General features: G+C 40.7%; 1 protein-coding gene across 5 annotated transcripts in view; it reads left to right on the top strand.

Annotated features, from left to right (window-relative positions):
- Positions 1 to 18,323, top strand: part of LOC134210456 (uncharacterized) — a 168,213-nt gene that overhangs the window by 129,829 nt on the left and 20,061 nt on the right. For all 5 annotated transcript variants that reach the window (XM_062686503.1, XM_062686502.1, XM_062686505.1 and 2 more), the window contains one exon: positions 6,484 to 6,558. In XM_062686503.1, the coding sequence (XP_062542487.1) occupies positions 6,484 to 6,558 (75 nt within the window). The remainder of the gene's footprint in view (positions 1 to 6,483; positions 6,559 to 18,323) is intronic.

Below are 18,323 nucleotides of genomic sequence, written 5' to 3'. Positions count from 1 at the left end.
ACTTTATTGGTCCTGAGCCAGCTATTCCAATATCCAAGTGTTGGGTGAAGCTGTTGATCAACTCTTGGGCTGTCACTCAGCACAAATGGCATTGGAGTAGTCTGGATTCATGTCATCAAACAAAATTGTACATCCGGGAGCCATCTCCGGTAGTAGCATGCTATTTAGCTAATCTGTCTAAACAGAATTGCAGTGTCTTAGTCAAGGCCTTGACAGGTCACTGCCGACTGAACTATCACATGGCAAATATTCAACGCGTTGAATCATCTGTTTGTGATAGTTGTGAATCCGATTATGGAACTTCTTATCATCTAATATGTAACTGCCCAGTCTATGCACAATTGCGCTTCCAAATATTTGGTAAACACTTACTTAGTGAAATTGACTTCAGAAACCTGAACCTTCAGAGTATTTTGTTGTTCATAACCCGTTGTGGGCCCTCCTTAGCCGTGCGGTAAGACGCGCGGCTACAAAGCAAGACCATGCTGAGGGTGGCTGGGTTCGATTCCCGGTGCCGGTCTAGGCAAATTTCGGATTGAAAATTGTCTCGACTTCCCTGGGCATAAAAGTATCATCGTGTTAGCCTCATGTTATATGAATGCAAAAATGGTAACCTGGCTTAGAAACCTCGCAGTTAATAACTGTGGAAGTGCTTAATGAACACTAAGCTGCGAGGCGGCTCTGTCCCAGTGTGGGGATGTAATGCCAATAAGAAAAAGAAAGATAGTGGAATATATAGATGAGCGAAGATAAATCCTCTGTCTCCAAACGAACTGTCAAACGTGTCTCCAAACGAGCATGACGTCACGATTTCAATGGAAACGTTAAGGGCTGTGACGTCATATGCGCGTGTGCACGGGCAAAAAAATCGACTCAGCCATGCTTTCGCTCATCTATAGATTCTACTATCTATAGTAAGGAGCTATAAGCTCTTGTACGCTAATGCGTTGTATGCCCACTTCAAGGGTCCCTTTCCAAACATTCCCTTTGTTCTCCCATCCACATTCCTTTCCTTTTTGTTCACTTCCTTTTCCGTCAGGTGTGTGATGAAAAAGGCTGTGAAGGCGATGGCACAAATCTCCCAAATTGAGATGAACGTGCCCCTGGAGCCGACGTTCTGATACCTGATACATGATACTTGGCGGTCTTCCAAACACGCCATCGCGGTCCTCAAAACTCGCCAAACATAATAATTTAATCTTTTCTTGGCGGTCCTCAAAACACGCAAAACATTTTATCTTCACTTGGCGGTCTTCCAAACACGCCATTGTGGTCCTCAAAACTCGCCAAACATAATCATTTAATCTTTTCTCGGCGGTCCTCAAAACACGCCATTTCGGTCCTCAAAACACGCAAACAATTTCGAATCTTCTTCGTTCCACTTACCAACACGCCACCGCGACTCTCCCTATTCGCAGAACCGCTTACAATGTAAACACTGCAAAAAGCAAACAACCTTCTTGTTTCAGGAATTTACATTTTTCTCTGAGATTGCGCAGAGAGTGATTTCCATGGCGCAGTATTATTATTAGGCATATTGCTCTTTTCACAATTGTTTAGCTTTCTGTGATAATCCTTCTCACCCCGTTTTCGAACTTCGCACTGTCAACCGCTTTGAGACGATGATGAAAACAATTTTATTTTATTGTTGACTATCGAATTTGCTGATTGTCAGATGCAAGGCCAATCAAAATAAGGTATTTCAAAATAAATATTGTATGGAAAAATTAGGTAACCTTACTCAGCAGTAACCTTGACGCACTGCGAAATCGAGTGCGAGATTCGACTGTGATAATCATTTATTTGGAGTAAGTCTAAATAGGAGTAAATGTCGCAATAACTGTTTTAACATTATTCCACTTGATCAGGGGTTACAGAAATCGCTCTCAATTGATAACAAACAACTATAAAAGAGAGGCAAAAACTGTTCCGAATCATAACAAGCCATGATAACAAATTTATCAAACTTGTATATAAGTGTGAAAAAACAGAATCGGATAGGCAGCCCCCACAGAAAAATGGTGATTCTCGCTTTGTTTTCGCTCATTTCGTGTAAGTTACTGCACAGCTGTGTAGAACAAGTTGAAATGCATCATCAGAGCCAGTGCTCCCCACATTTGGAGCTTTCTAAAAGAAATTTATCATGGGGTATAGCCTCCCGAATTAGTTCTCTATCATGACAACTTGCGAAAACAGTCCCTCGCGGGATAGCATCCCGTATATGTATACAGAAATGATAAGTGAGAGACTTGCTCATTCTCTTTAGGATTCAATCCCTGCACTTGATATGTACTAACAAAAAAAATGAAAAGTAAAACATGCCACTGTCGCCAAATGTGTGACTTGCTGCTGCGCCAGGAAATCACCCATTATGCATCATTGCACTCGGCAGAGGTATCGCCTTACTCGGATCACTGTTGGACTCTGACTGAGGGAGACCGATGATTAGCTGCTTGCTCGGCATTAACACCAAGACGGCATAAACAGTATATAATGGAACGTACACACGGTCAAGCAGTTTGACTAACATTGACTCCACCTCTCGTTTATTCAAACATCCATCAAGTTTTATAACAGTGGCACGAACAATCAATTCATTCGACCAACAATATCACACACGAACGACCGAAGCGCCAACTTGAGCACCAACCATCAAAAATATATGGGTGTTTGTGCAACTTTACTACAAATGCTCAAACATGTTCGGCGAACCTTGACTCCACCCCCGACAACTCAAACCAAAATCAAACCGTTTTAATTTTTTCCAACCGAGCCGCCAACTGTCAAATGGTTGTTCGAACAACTTCACACACGTTCAGACAAAGCAGCAACCGAAGCGTTCTCTTGGGGGCGGAGTCAATGTTCGTCAAACTGCTTGACTGGTGTGTACGTTGCATAATATAGAGTGGTATACAACAGAGCTGTCTCGCCCACACACCGTTTGGCATAAATTTCTTTGGCTAACGGCCGTTTGGCTTAATGGTCGTTTGGCATAATAGTTGTATAACCATCAATTTCGGAATCAATGTATTAATGTTCAAATTTTTATAATTATTGTTGCTTTTACATCATGCTGTTTTGAAATGATTTTTGAATTAAAGAATGTATATGAAAATCACTTCTCGAAGACATTGGTAGTCTCCATTAAATTTCTATCACATCTGCTTTTTGCACTTACTATCGTTTTGCCTCTGGGTCAGTCACAAGATCGCTCTTGACTTGTCACAAAACAAAAAACGAAAACTTGAGCAACAAAATTGTACGTGTATAAGAACAAACAATTTTTTTAGGCGAAAATGAAAATATTTCTATTATCTATCTATTATTTCTATTTGTTTTGTAAAAGTTAAAGAAGTATACGCTTCCTTCTTCAAAATGATTCCAGATATGATTCAGAAATGATTATTTTTTTAAGTTAATGCATTTGTTCGGTTTAACAGAGAAGGTATGATTTCTTCTTCCAAAGAACGCATTTCCACAGCAGAAAACAAGAGAGGATATGATTGCATTTTTCAATTTGGACATTTGCTCGGCTTGAGGTAAGGAAGACATGATCCCTTCTTCAAAAGAATTCATTTGTACAGCAGAAAACAACATGGAATATGATTCCTAATTTCATTTTGGGCATTTTCTCGGTTGAAGGCAAAAAAGGGTTTGATTCCTTCTTTCAAGTCAGACATTTGTTCGAAGCAAGGGAAGATTTGAAAAATGTGATTTTAATTTAGGCATTTGCTTGGTTTAAGGCAAGGAAAGATATGATCCTTTCTTTAAGACAAGCGAAGATATTTTGCTTTATCGAAATGGTTCATTTTCCTGGTAGCAGGAAAAGTGAGGATATGAAACCCTTTTCTAAGTCAGTGTTTGGGAAGATATGTCCCTTCTTTGAAAGAACGCATTTGCCCGACAAGAAGCAAGAGAGGATATGATTCCTTCTTTCAATACAGGCATGATCTTTTTTTTTCAAATTAGATATTTGCTCGGTTTAAGGCAGGGGGGATATGAAACTTTATTTCAAAATCTATTTGCCGGCAGAAAACAAGGGAGAGGATATGCTGGATATGCCTCCCTCGGAGTACTATGGAGACACAGCGGCCTTGTGCATTGCGCTTTAATAGGGACTTGCAGGTGGATAATGGGTCCCCCTTTCATCTATCCCCGAGTGCCGGGAGTGTTCCCCTGTTCTGATGTGGGAAAGACACCCACACTACTCTGAGAAGACGATTACCGGGAAATCTGACTCTTCATCAAGGTCATTGGTCGAGTCAACCACAATGTTCCTCTGGAGGACTGGCACTGATGGAAGAAGGGCAACAGGCAACCCTTTATTCATTTAGGCTAGCATAGAAGCACCACGTAACCCGCCAAACAAGATGAAGCTGAGCAAAAGCTGCTTCCTGTCAGCCTCCAACGTTCAACCCATGATTCAAACGTGCAGGTCCAAGCCAACTTGTACAAGCACAAGATATTCCAGAAGCTTATTCCATCCAGCATGATATATCAACGGAGAATCAAGAAGAAGAACAATAGTCAGTCTCCATTCCAGAACCACTATTGGTTTGGCAGCAGAGAGATATCAGAATGCCTTCCAACCTCGAACCATACATGTCCTGGAGATATGTTAAAGCAACGAATCCCCTCCTACTTTGTGACCAAATAATCGCGGATTTTTTCTTATCAATCAACTAACGCCAGTTACTAGTCGATTTAAGAGGCCGAAAACTTCAAATGCATTACATGATCATCGCGAATACAGCTCAGTAGACCCAAAACCCTAACGAAATAAATTAGTCTGTATAGTACTTGATATTCACTACAAAATTTATAAAATTATAGATCTCGTGTTCCAGAGGAAAGTGTAAAATATACATAGTCTGGGTCCTGACTTGTGATACTTTGTTCCCAGAAGGAAAACTAAAATTAATTGAAATCAATTTATGCGTACATTTGTTATAGCATATTTTCAGTATTGGGGTTTGTTTTGTGATCAATTGGTTCATCTATACGAAAACTTGTTCGAAGAAGTGGGTATTTTTTTAAATTTTCTCCCTTTGAGCGATTTGGCAGAACCCCGGCCACATAAACAGTTTTACAGACACTGAAAAACCTAAACGTTCCAAATAAGCTAAAACGTCCAAATGTCTGTTGCGCTAAGGAAGGACCTATCGGTCCAAGGGCAAAAATGTCGCGGATCCAATATTAAAGCACTACCACGCACTACTATTCAGTTCTTCTAAATAACATTTAGTTTTTACACCAGATTACTAGTAAAGAACTTCTGATTATAACCTATGTATTATACAGTTTGTCAAACCGGCAAAAACTATTCCATCTCTCTCTTATATGAATTACTAACGGGTCATTACCCGCGACATTCCCTTTACGCACCATTTATCGAACTGGTCTCAGCCCATAACTTCGCCTTCTCGAGAAAAGGGAGGTCCTCGTTGACACTTTTAATTTCCTTCAATTGTTGAAATATGGCATTGTGCAACGAGGTACAAGTACCTACCTCCTAGCAAGTGCAAAGGCAGCAAAACAATTCAAATAAAGAAAAACATGTACAGAATAATGCGGATAGTACTAGCAATGGCTAAGAAAATCATAATTCGCGAAGATAATAATACCAAAACCATAATCAAATAAACATTGCCATGTTTATTAAACGCGACATCAATAATAGGCCAAAATAGGTCATTCATGAATTTGTATTTTTCATTCGCAATGTTTTGTTTCATACACCAAAAGCACATTTTGTGTGTATACAAATACTTCTCATAATCTCACTTAAGATTAAATTTGGCGAATAAAATTTGCATGAAGAAGAAGAAGTCGAAGTAAGATATTTGAAAAAAAAATGTACGGGGAAGCATACGTGAAGTTTTTTAAAACTCTTTTTGTAAATTTTGGATGCAATTTAATTAAAAATGGAAAGCAGTACGGGGTTGGACTTTCCTTCTACTGCATAATAAACGCAATTTTTCGATACACAGTATAAGAAAAGTCTAACCCCGTACTGCTTTCCGTTTTTAATTAAAATATATAATATCATCCTTCGACTTCTTCTGCTTCATGTAACCTTCAATCGCCAATACATATTTCTCCAATGTTAAATTGATCAAAAAAAAAATGTGATACGTTTATTTTATAATCGCTTTAGCAGCCTATCCTTGGGCATTTTAACTTTTTCTAGGAAACAAAACTTTTCCCACAGCATAAAAAATCTCGATTTAAAATTAAACCTCACAAAAACTTCACTCAACTGCATAAACATAAAAGTTTTCCCTCCTATTTCTTGTCTAAGAAGTGAACCGCTTCTTTGTTCGACTTGTCCGACTCAAGCCTATACAAAACAGCAGACGTAGGACAAGGGTAGATTTCCTACTTACCTACTTTTAAAAGAAGAAAAAACTTTCAACAACCACCCACCGGACAGTTGTTGCATCCAGAAGCTTTCTCAACCCCACGATTTTCTTTCCTTTTCAGAGTTGCCTCTGTCGTTATATTCATCCTGGAGATCAAATGGCTCTTCACACTATTCATCCATCTTCTTTGCACAAGGTAAGTCTCCGTTCGTGCGTCGTCGGCCGGAATCGTGAAGAGATGCCTTCCGGAAGAGATTACAAACTGTCTGTTTGTGTCCTGCCAACCATATCCTATTCATGTGGGCCGATTCTATCATTCCTATTAGGTGTAGAATATTTAGATGAGTATTTATTCAGCTTTCCCATATTGCACCGCAAATATTTAGCAAAACTGAAGAAACTGAAATGCCGTTATCTGCTGATAGGAAACAGCATTACCTTACGATAAAGCTCACACAACTTGATGCAATATTAACATGCCGATGGCACGTTCTCATGCCAATTAGTTCATAGCGTTCTTCTATCCCTGGGTCGGTGAAGCAAACCTATTTGAATTACAGAAGCAGAATTTACTCAATGTATGGTGAATCTGGTTTCATATGCGAGTGCATAGAATGTGCTAAGGATTAAAGAAGTGAATGCAATTTAATTTGTACAGGGTTCGAATAGACATGAGCAGAAGAATAATAATTGTGAATAAATGTGAATTGTGTTCAATCTATAATTCTATTGGAATTTTTTTTTCTAAAAGAAGCGAACTTCTTCTGATTTATTAAGTTTTTATTCAATCAAAGGTTATTGCCTATTTCCGGGGATTAAACCACCCGACTTGGACGTTAATTTACAATGTTATGAAAACTCATATGTGAATATGTACGTTATGTGGAAGATATTGATTTGGAAAATGTATTGGAGGTAACCACTTTCCCTTCGATGGGGCTCAAACCCATGACCCTACGGTACGCTAGACTAGTGCTTTTAACCAACTAAGCTACGAAGGACCTCCGTCGGCCTTCGCAACCTAGCGGCTACTGAACGAGCTCGAGATTCCCAAATTGGACGCATAGTCAAATCACTCACAATCCATTTATCAAGCCAATACTTCCACATGTGTTTTTATTGAATTACTTCATTTGCTAGTGATAATATATACAATATAATACAATAGCCGATGTTGTTGTAGATCAAATTAAGAATATTAAATATTTTATTTTATTTATATTAAATATAAATTTTAGTCCCTTTTGGATACACTGGAATTAATTACCACGTGGAAAGATAGAAAGACTCCCTTCCCGTTCTTTATGGACAAGTGAGGACATAATCTACACTTCCTCCCCTTGGTCCACGTAGACTTTATTTTTCAGCAAAACCAAATTAGCTTTTGTTCAGAACATGTTTCATGCCACTATTGAATACTATACAAAGGGTAACCGGTAACACAAAACGACATTGAGAATGGAATAAAAACGTTGCATAGCAAACCAAACAATGTGTGCACTATATGACAATATGGGAATAGGAAAACCTGCAAAATTGTACTCGTCGTAAATGTCCTATGAAGTGTTTTTTCAGTTCACATCCAGCTTTCCACGGCTGCTATAAACTAATCTGACAGTAACTGCTTCCGACGCTGAACTCATTTCGCCGCTTATGGTAACTCAACTATTTCACATTGTTTTTTTTTTTCGGGCATAATCACGAAATGAAAAATCTCGCTTTTCATAATTGAATAACATTTTTCCAAATGATAAATTTTATTATTTCTTTATTTTAGGTAAAAGTTACAGACATTTAGTTCCAAACAACGCGGTGCAGTAAGTAAGTAAGACCTAAGTGATTTTATCGCCGCGACGGCGACAACTAGTCGCCGCGATTCTATCGTTGGGTCGCTGCAGACAATGTTCTATTTACGCTTCCATACCAACGGCGACAGAATCGCAGTCGCCAAGCGCTAGAATCACGTCGCGACTATCGCATCGCGTGTGTTTGGGAGAACCTTTACATGAACATCAGTTCTGTAATACAACTAACGAAACAACGCAGTGGTGTGCTTCAGATAAGTTTTGGCATTCGGATCCAAATTAACATGAATAAATCGACCTAACTATTATGTTATCTGGCTGCCTTTTCCTTCAACAATTAAACGAATGTAGATGTACTTCTGGGGCCCTCCTTAGCCATGCGATAAGATGCGCGGCTAGAAAGCAATACCATGCTGAAAGTGGCATCAGACCGCATCGTGCTTTCGTGCTGTGCGGTTCTTTCTCTCTTTGCGGAAGGAAGTTTTTAATACTACCCGAAGCTATTTTAATTTCAACGGTGCTTCTTAGCGCTATTTGTACCCACTGATCCTGTTACGATCTTTGCAAGGACCCGTGCCTTCGTTTTACGTTGGACCCGTTTGCGGAAGTAAAATTCCGACAAGCGGTGGTAATCCTGCAGGGACACCGTTCTGGGAAAAACCTCTTAGAAGGTCACGTCTCCACGCTCAGCCATGAGCATTAATAAAACAAGAGGAAGGGGAGTCTCTGAATTCTCCACTTCCTTCAAAGAAACAAGGTTTCAAGACCGTCCTGCCCAAGCGCGGAAAAAATAGAAGGAAGCTGGAGAATTCAGATATTCCTTCTAACTCTAATATCGGAAATAATTCTTCTCCAATCGAACTGAGCAATCAGTTCAATTTGATTAATGATGAAATTGAGCAAATCGAATATACCTCTAGCCCAGGTGATTCGATTCATGCGAAAAGCAAAGGATTCCGCCAATTGTGGTATATGTTGCCGAGTTTTCTGGCTTCCGGAATGAGATTTTGAGTAACCTTCAGGGGATCAAGGTTTCATTTGAGATTGCTAGGAAGGTGACTGCCGCGTTTTGCCGGGATCTTTTGACGATCGCAAACGTCTTCTTCAGTATTTAACTGAGAAGCGCCATAAATTCTTCACATACGACGACAAAACTGAGCGATTGTTCAAAGTCGTCATTAAAGGTCTCCCAGTGATGATAAATTTAAATTTAAATTTCTCAATTTCTTGGATTTTTACTAGTCCAAGTAATTAAGATGCAAAACAAATCTCGCTCTGGTACTTCCCAGAGGGCATTTCAAGAATTTTATTTAGTTCATTTTAACAAAAGTGAACTAAATAATATGAAAGTTTGAAAAGGCCTGTATTATGTCCCATGTCCGTGTTACATGGGAACATTTCCGCAGGCCTGGGGAAATTTCCAAAACCCCACCCAGTGCCGTAAGTGCCAAAAGTGGGGTCATGGAACCAAACATTGTCACATGGATGCTAAATGCATGATTTGTGGTGGAACCTCTCACGCCAAGGACGCATGTCCTGTGAGAGAAGATTCCAATAAATTTAAATGTGCAAATTGTGGGGGCAATCATAAATCCAATTTCTGGGAATGCCCTTCACGCAAAAGTTTTGAATTCCCGTGCAAAATTGATGACGGGAAATTCCAATCGGATCCCAGATTCGACGGGTAGAATTTTTCAAACGTTCAAATTTCGAAACCGGTTACCGGTCGAGCAATTCATACCCACCACAATTCACAAACAAATTTTGCTGCTCGTCAACGGGTAGCAAGCACTTCAGTAAATTCCAATTTTCGAATGTACCTACGTATGCAAACATCGCTGCTGGTAGACAAAATTTCTCTTCTCAAAATGAGGTTTATATCCATGTCCCAACGGAAAATAATGGTCATGTTGCCGATTCAGGTAGCATGTCTGCTTCCGATTTTGATTTTTAAATGAACAATTGCATCACATGATTGATGCAATGTTCAAAGCAAATACCATACCAGAAGCTGTTCAGGTTGGTATAAAGTATACACAAAAAATTGTTATCGGACTCCGTTTCAATGAATCCAAATAATTGTGTGAAGGTTCTAAATTGGAATGCCCGCTCTCTAAAGGGTAAGGAAGATGAATTATTCAACTTCCTAACAGTTCATAATGTGCATATTGCCATTATAACAGACACTTATTTAAAACCAGGACTCTCCATTAAAAGAGATCCAAATTATTTTATCTACAGAAATGATCGTCTTGACAGCGCCTGTGGTGGGGTCGCCATTGCATTGTCATTAATAGACGTATCAAACATAAATTATTTTCTTCGTTTGAAACCAAAGTTTTTGAAACCTTGGGAGTTTCTGTTGAAACAAATTTTGGTCAATTTTCCTTCATTGCAGCCTATTTGCCTTTTCAATGCAATGGGCAGCAAAAGAATTTGTTGAAAGCTGATCTTCAAATTCTGACTCGCAACAAATCAAAATTCTTCGTAATTGGTGACTTCAATGCCAAACACCGTTCATGGAATAATGCTCAAAGCAATTCCAACGGCATAATTTTATTTGAAGATTGTTCTGCGGGATATTATACTATTCAATATCCCAATGGCCCAACTTGTTTTTCATCCACTCGAAATCCTTCGACAATTGATTTGGTTTTAACGGATTCAAGTCAGCTGTGTGGCCAATTGGTAACTCATGCTGACTTTGACTCTGATCACCTTCCTGTGACATCTGAAATTTCACAAGAAGATGATAATCCAATCAGCTCTACTTTCAATTATCATAGAGCTGATTGGGATTTATAGAAACGTATATCGATAGGAATTTTGATGTTGATATTCCTCTCGATACCAAAGGTGATATTGATAATGCTCTCGTATCTTTGACAAATTTAATTGTCGAAGCAAGAGGCATTGCAATTCCTAAATGTGAAATTAAATTCAACTCCATTATTATTGACGACGATCTTCAGCTACTGATCCGTCTTAAAAATGTGAGGCGAAGGCAATACCAAAGAACTCGCGATCCCGCGTTGAAAGTTATTTGGCGAGATTTGCAAAATGAAATTAAAAAACGTTTCGCTATTCTGAGAAATACCAACTTTGAGAATAATGTCTCGAAGTTGGATCCCAGTTCGAAACCCTTTTGAAATTAACAAAATTCTTAAAAACCTCAAAAGCCAATTCCAGCGCTTAAAGAGGGAAATAAAATTTTATTAACAAATGGCGAAAAGGCTCAAAAACTTGCTCAGCAGTTCGAGAGTGCCCATAATTTTAGTCTAGGTCTCACTAGTCCAATTGAGGATCAGGTTACACGAAGCTTCGAAGACATTCTCAACCAAGATAATGTTTTTGACCCTTCGTTGGGAACTAATTTGGATGAAGTGAGATCTATTACTAGAAAATTTAAAAATATGTGAGCTCCTGGGTATGGTGGTTTTTTCTACATACTTATTAAAAGACTTCCTGATAGCTCTTTGTCCTTTTGGTTAATTTATTTAACAAATGTTTTCAATTGGCACACTTTCCCGATAAATGGAAAAACGCCAAAGTTGTTCCAATTTTGAAGCCGGACAAAAATCCAGCTGAGGCTTCTAGTTATCGCCCAATCAGTTTGCTTTCTTCAATAAGCAAACTGTTTGAAAAGATTATTTTAAATAGAATGATGGTTCATATTAATGACAATTCTATTTTTGCTGATGAGCAATTTGGTTTTCGCCATTCAACCACTCATCAGTTATTAAGAGTTACGAACTTAATTCGGCTCAACAAATCTGAAGGATATTCGACTGGAGTTGCTCTTCTTGATATAGAGAAAGCATTTGACAGTGTTTGGCATGAAGGTTTGATTGTAAAATTGATGAATTTTAATTTTCCTCTGTACATTATTAAACTGATCCAAAATTATTTATCAGATCGCTCACTGCAGGTAAACTATCAGAATTCTAAATCTGATAGATTACCTGTAAGAGCTGGTGTTCCCCAAGGCAGCATACTGGGGCCCATTTTGTATAACATTTTTACTTCTGACTTACCTGATTTACCACCAGGGTGTCAAAAATCTTTGTTTGCAGATGACACGGGTCTCTCAGCCAAAGGGCGTAGCCTTCGTGTCATTTGTAGTAGATTGCAAAAAAGTTTGGATATTTTCTCCACTTACTTGCAAAAATGGAAAATTTCCCTGAATGCTTCCAAAACTCAGCTTATAATTTTCCCACATAAGCCGAGAGCTTCTTATTTGAAACCTTCTAACAGACATTTTGTCACTATGAATGGGGTTCCAATTAATTGGTCTAGCGAAGCTAAATATTTAGGACTTCTGCTAGATCAAAAATTAACTTTTAAAATCACATTGAAGGCCTTCAAGCCAAATGTAACAAATATATTAAGTGTCTATATCCACTTATAAACAGAAAATCAAAACTTTGTCTTAACAACAAACTTTTGATTTACAAACAAATTTTTAGACCTGCCATGTTGTATGCTGTGCCAATATGGACTAGTTGCTGCAATACCAGAAAGAAGGCACTTCAGAGGATTCAAAATAAAATTCTGAAAATGATTCTGAAGTTGCCTCCGTGGTATAGTACCAATGAACTTCATAGAATTTCTAATATTGAGACATTGCAACAAATGTCCAACAAAATAATTTCCAATTTTAGACAAAAATCGTTGCAATCTTCTGTTGCAACGATTAACTCCTTGTACCCTTAGTGTCGGGTTCCTTCCCGACCGAGAACTATGTTTTTCCACCCACTACAACACCAGTGAACTCCCAGTCAAAAACACTTTTTCTCAGGGGGGCTTTTCGTCATCCAAAATGACCATCAGTCACACAAAACGCCAATAGTTTCACATTCACTACACAGTTTATTTTTACGTCGAACAACTATTTTACAACAACAACATTTATTTTACACTAATCAACGAAACAACTTTATTTACAACACTACATTTATTACTAATTAAGTCTAAACACGAAACAATTATTCGATCGAGGGTTCGCCCCTCGATGTGCGTACGACGACGGTTTGTTTTGAACTACTTTTATGCAGCATTCGCTGCTGCTGCTGCTGCCGATCAATCGTCCGCCCGGTAAAGTGCAGCCACAGTAGGTACGACTGGTATCGCACTCCGTTCACTTCAGTTGTACAGTGATAGCATGTTGAGTGATGCTACCGTCAGTGGTTAAATTGAATGGGTTAGTCACAGACATCCTCACCCACCCTGAAGTTGCCGGGAAACTTCTGAAAAGAAAGAAGAAACTCCCCTCGATGCACTGGACGGAATCTACTGACCTCAACCCTAATCCTTCTTTTTCAACGTTTAAATTGCTGGCCTTTTTATGAACCCGATCCAGGTGACTTCAGCCACTAGTATCTCCACGACTACTACCAAATACCTGATATTATGCACACAAAAAAAAACATCGCTTAATTCCGACAGTAGATTGTCCATTGACATTTCAGCGACGCACACCACTAAGCTGAAATATCCTCTTGGAACTTTCGCCATTCCTACCCCACCATTTCAAATAGCGGATCACCTAGATTTACAAGCACTAATTGCATTACATCTACATCGCCTCTTCGTCGTTCTGATCAGACCAAGCTTCGTTATGAAACATATCGCTTCGTGAGAACCTCCTTATGTTATCTCTAGCCTTCGTTCAGAAGTCCTTCGATTGCTTCCGGAAGGTTGAAATTAGCGCACATCCTTCGCTGACCATCTTGCGTCGATCTATCGTCTCGACTCGACTTAAGCTTCTACGTCGTCCACTCCGGTGATAACATTCCCTTCTGGTTACGATTTCTATTCAAATGTGCCTTTACTGTATGCTGCTTCGGATGCGCTGTCATTCGATTCTCCAACGTCCACCAATACTTCAGTTTTTCTTTGGGAGGGACACTGTATAGCGTCCGTCCATTTCCCACTTTATCCCTTTGCTGAACCAAACCCATGCCATTTTCCGATTCGTCCACAATTCGCATGTGATCGGGCTCTAGATGTTCGGTTATGAGACCACCGTACTGCTCCTGTCTTCTATTTTTTGCCAATCTTCGTTCTTCAACTTGCTTCTGCGATATTGCTATGGTGCAGGTGTATCCAGTCGCCTGACTCGCCGATGTGACTTCACCTGTCACTATCCACCCAAAAACGGACTCCGTCAGCACAGGTAGATCCTTGCCTAACGAGATTTCCCTTCCTGACGGGAAGAAGCTGAAGAAAGCTTGGATTCCCAATACCAAGTCGATCCTCCTCGACCGGAAAAACTCCGGATCTGCTAGCTGGATGTCCTCTGGAATGTCCCATCCACTTGCCTGAACTGTAGAGGTTGGTAGGCTCGCTGTAACCTTCGGTAGGACGAGGAATTCCATGGATCGAGCATACGACGAGACGCGAGATTTGATGACAGCTTTCGTCTTGTGAGTTGCCTTCACTCCGGACTGCCCGATGCCCTGAATCGCGATGTTGGCTTTTTGGGTTGAAACATTCATCGCCTCGCAAAGATTTGCGGAAATAAAATTGCACTCGGAGCCTGAGTCAAGAAGGGCGCGTGCTGGGTACCGACGACCCACATCGTCTTCTATCACTACGACAGCTGTAGCCAAAAGGACTTGTGATGAAACACACTGCGCCGCGTTGGAAGAAGTAGATTCGGCCGCCAAAGCATTCGCTGCCCTGAAATTTGTGCTTGTGCTGCCCTGTTTAGGAGTACCTCCTGAAATCGATCTTCTCGGTGATCCTTGGCTACTCTTTCGTTCTCCTCCTTTGAAGCACAGCAGTGAATGGTGTCGGCCCCTACAATACCGACAGGAGAACTTCGACGTGCACTCCCGAGCTATGTGACCACGTTTGAGGCAATTGCGGCAAAGGGATGCTTCGCGCAAGAAAGACTCCCGGCTTGACTGCGACATCCTTAAAAACGATGGACACGTGTGAAGTCCGTGGATCTCCGCACAGGATGGACACTTCGCGTTATACGACTGTACGGCGTTGTTGCTGACCTTCGGTGAATATGGCCTTCTTCTACGTTGTGGCGACTGCTCGAAAACTTTCGACTCCACCTTCGTTGGTAAAGCTTCGAGAACTTGGATTCTGCGCTGCAGAAACTCCAGCAAGTCCTTTATGGTGTCCTGCTCATTCGTCGACGAGTGCTCCTACCATCCTCGTCGTGTGCTCGGGTCGAGACGAGAGCATAGATGTTCGACCAGCAACAGATCTTTGTATTCGGCTGGTTGGATGATCTGATCCAGGGTCAGAATCACACGATCGAACCCATCGACCAGCCTGTGGAGATCCGCGATTGACTCCGTGATGAGGGACGGCAGCTTGAAAAGAGCCTGCACTTGCTTCTTCCGTAAAAGCTTGCTGTTGTTGTAGCGTTTTAGCAACGACTGCCAAGCAACCTGGTAGTTGTCCCTGGTGATCTTCAGCGGATCTACTAGTGCCTTAGCTTCGCCTGCTAAGCACCCCTTGAGGTAGTGGAATTTCTCCACATCGGGTAGGTCTGGCTTCTCGTGAATCAGAGACGTGTAGAGATCCCTGAAGCTGAGCCAGTCGTCGATGTTCCCGTCGAAACTCTGCAGCTGAATTTGAGGTAAGCGAACGTGGTCCATACCACCACGCAGAGTGACATCTCCAGGACGAGTCGACTGATTCTGGACGGAATTATGCTGAACCTCTTCCACTTTCTCCGCCAGAAACGATTTCGCATCGTAGTAGCGGTTCTCCATCTCCAACTGCTCCCTCTGCAAACCTTCAGGCTCCGTGAAGTCCTCGTGCGCTTGTATTTCCCAGATTGCCTCACTTATCTGAACCCACAATACATCTAACTTCTCGAGACGAACATTGATTTGAGCGACAGGGGTACCCTCCTTAAAGTTCTTAACGTACTGGCTAATGTTACTTAAAGATAATTTTAACCCCTTCAGCCTCGTCGTCAAACTCTTCAGGGAATCTGCATTTCTGGTAACGGGCTTCATGTTGCTGTCGTCGCTCCACGGAAACTCGAACAATGTCGTTAGTCAGATGGGTTACTCCACTCGCAGAGTCGTAGCACCGTCGGCAAATCCAAAATCGATAGAAAAGGAGATGTAGTACTCAATATTGTCCGCTTCGGCAGGACATATACTGTTCAGCTCACCTATGAGAAGTAACAGCGGTGCAGCCGAAGCCAAAAACAGCAAGTTCTCCGATTGAGAGCACCTCCAATATTCGAACGAATGCCTCAGATTCCGATCCAAGCCAGCAAATGCGAGGGATTAGAAACACAGATGTAGTATTCAAATTTTAAACTTCGGCTAGACATATACTGTTCGCCTCACCTATGAATCAACAGCAAGTACCAGTAGCCGAGTTCAAAAATGTAACAAGTTTTGCCAAACGCCGCTAACTAGTATGTAACAGCGGGAAATCGTCTCAGTTTATTCAATCCAGTGCAGCGGAGAAAGAACAACCAATGTAGTTTCATAAAATTGCCTGCTTCGGCAGGACATATACTCAGTCTCACCTGGAGAACTAAAGATAGCGCTGAACGAATCAGCTTCAGTTCAAAATCATCCAAAATCCCTCAAAATTATCGTTCAGTTTGTTCGACTCGTAACAATCCAAATTGCACCGAAAGGGGAATGAAATTTATTTCAGATGTGCAGTATCAAAATATCCAGCTTCGGCTGGGCATATACTGTTCAAAATGAATTTACCTGGCTGGAAAAGCCTTTCCGTGATGCCCGAGCCTAGAAGCAAATGTAGTGTCATCCGTTTTTAAGTAATCGTAGCCGTCTCGTTGTAACTTGCACGGTCCGTGCACCCAAGATGTTCTTCGCGAACAGAAATTATCCAATGCCACCAGTTGTTGAATGCTCGTAGTAGTGGCCAAATCACACAAAGCGTAAGGTGGGTGTTAGTGGGAGTAAACAAAAGGCTTCGGCAAGACATATACCGGTTCTTACATACCTGAACGGTAGTAGAACAACGCTGAAGTTATTCCACAATTATTGACGCAACTTTCGAATTAAATCCAAATTAATTCCCCACGCACTCCACTGTGCAACGATGCGACGGCAGCAACAGCAAACAAAAAACACTGCCGCTCGTCGTTCAATTGGCTCTTCCCTCTTGTGCAGCTGATTGTGAGTGGTATAGGTACACTGCAGCAGATCGATCAGCTGTTGATGGGTGGTTCAATGCGAGTCACAGTGTAATTTTCTTAATTTGTGTCTATAATGTCGAGTATGTTTAATTATTTATATGGCAACGGCAAATCACAATGTTTTCACTCAACCCAAGGATGGCCGAAGGGTCTTTTCGGCAGATTCTAATGGCGTTTTTCTTTTTCTTCTGGGCACTTTAGTATGGCGCAATCCATTTGTTCAGAACACTTCACTATGGCGCGATTTTAATTGTGTAATTTTCGTTTATTTTTCACTGGTGTATTTGGTCAAATATTTGGAATTTGACCGTTCCAAGGCCCGGTAGATCATCCGGTTCGAAGGACCAGCTTATGTCGGGTTCCTTCCCGACCGAGAACTATGTTTTTCCACCCACTACAACACCAGTGAACTCCCAGTCAAAAACACTTTTTTCAGGGGGGCTTTTCGTCATCCAAAATGACCATCAGTCACACAAAACGCCAATAGTTTCACATTCACTACACAGTTTATTTTTACGTCGAACAACTATTTTACAACAACAACATTTATTTTACACTAATCAACGAAACAACTTTATTTACAACACTACATTTATTACTAATTAAGTCTAAACACGAAACAATTATTCGATCGAGGGTTCGCCCCTCGATGTGCGTACGACGACGGTTTGTTTTGAACTACTTTTATGCAGCATTCGCTGCTGCTGCTGCTGCTGCCGATCAATCGTCCGCCCGGTAAAGTGCAGCCACAGTAGGTACGACTGGTATCGCACTCCGTTCACTTCAGTTGTACAGTGATAGCATGTTGAGTGATGCTACCGTCAGTGGTTAAATTGAATGGGTTAGTCACAGACACTTAGTATAAAACAGGTTAAGATTAGTTTAAGTTGAAAGCATTGTAATTCCCACATGGTTCAATTCAACCAGAGGAAAAATTCTAACTGCCAGAGGCAATTGAAATGTATTAATAACAACTAAAACTATAACATAGCAAATAAGGAT

The sequence above is a fragment of the Armigeres subalbatus genome, chromosome 2, assembly GCF_024139115.2.
Source record: "Armigeres subalbatus isolate Guangzhou_Male chromosome 2, GZ_Asu_2, whole genome shotgun sequence".
Taxonomy (NCBI): domain Eukaryota; kingdom Metazoa; phylum Arthropoda; class Insecta; order Diptera; family Culicidae; genus Armigeres; species Armigeres subalbatus.
Note: the sequence above shows the minus strand (reverse complement) of the source record. Positions and strands in the feature narration are given on the sequence as shown.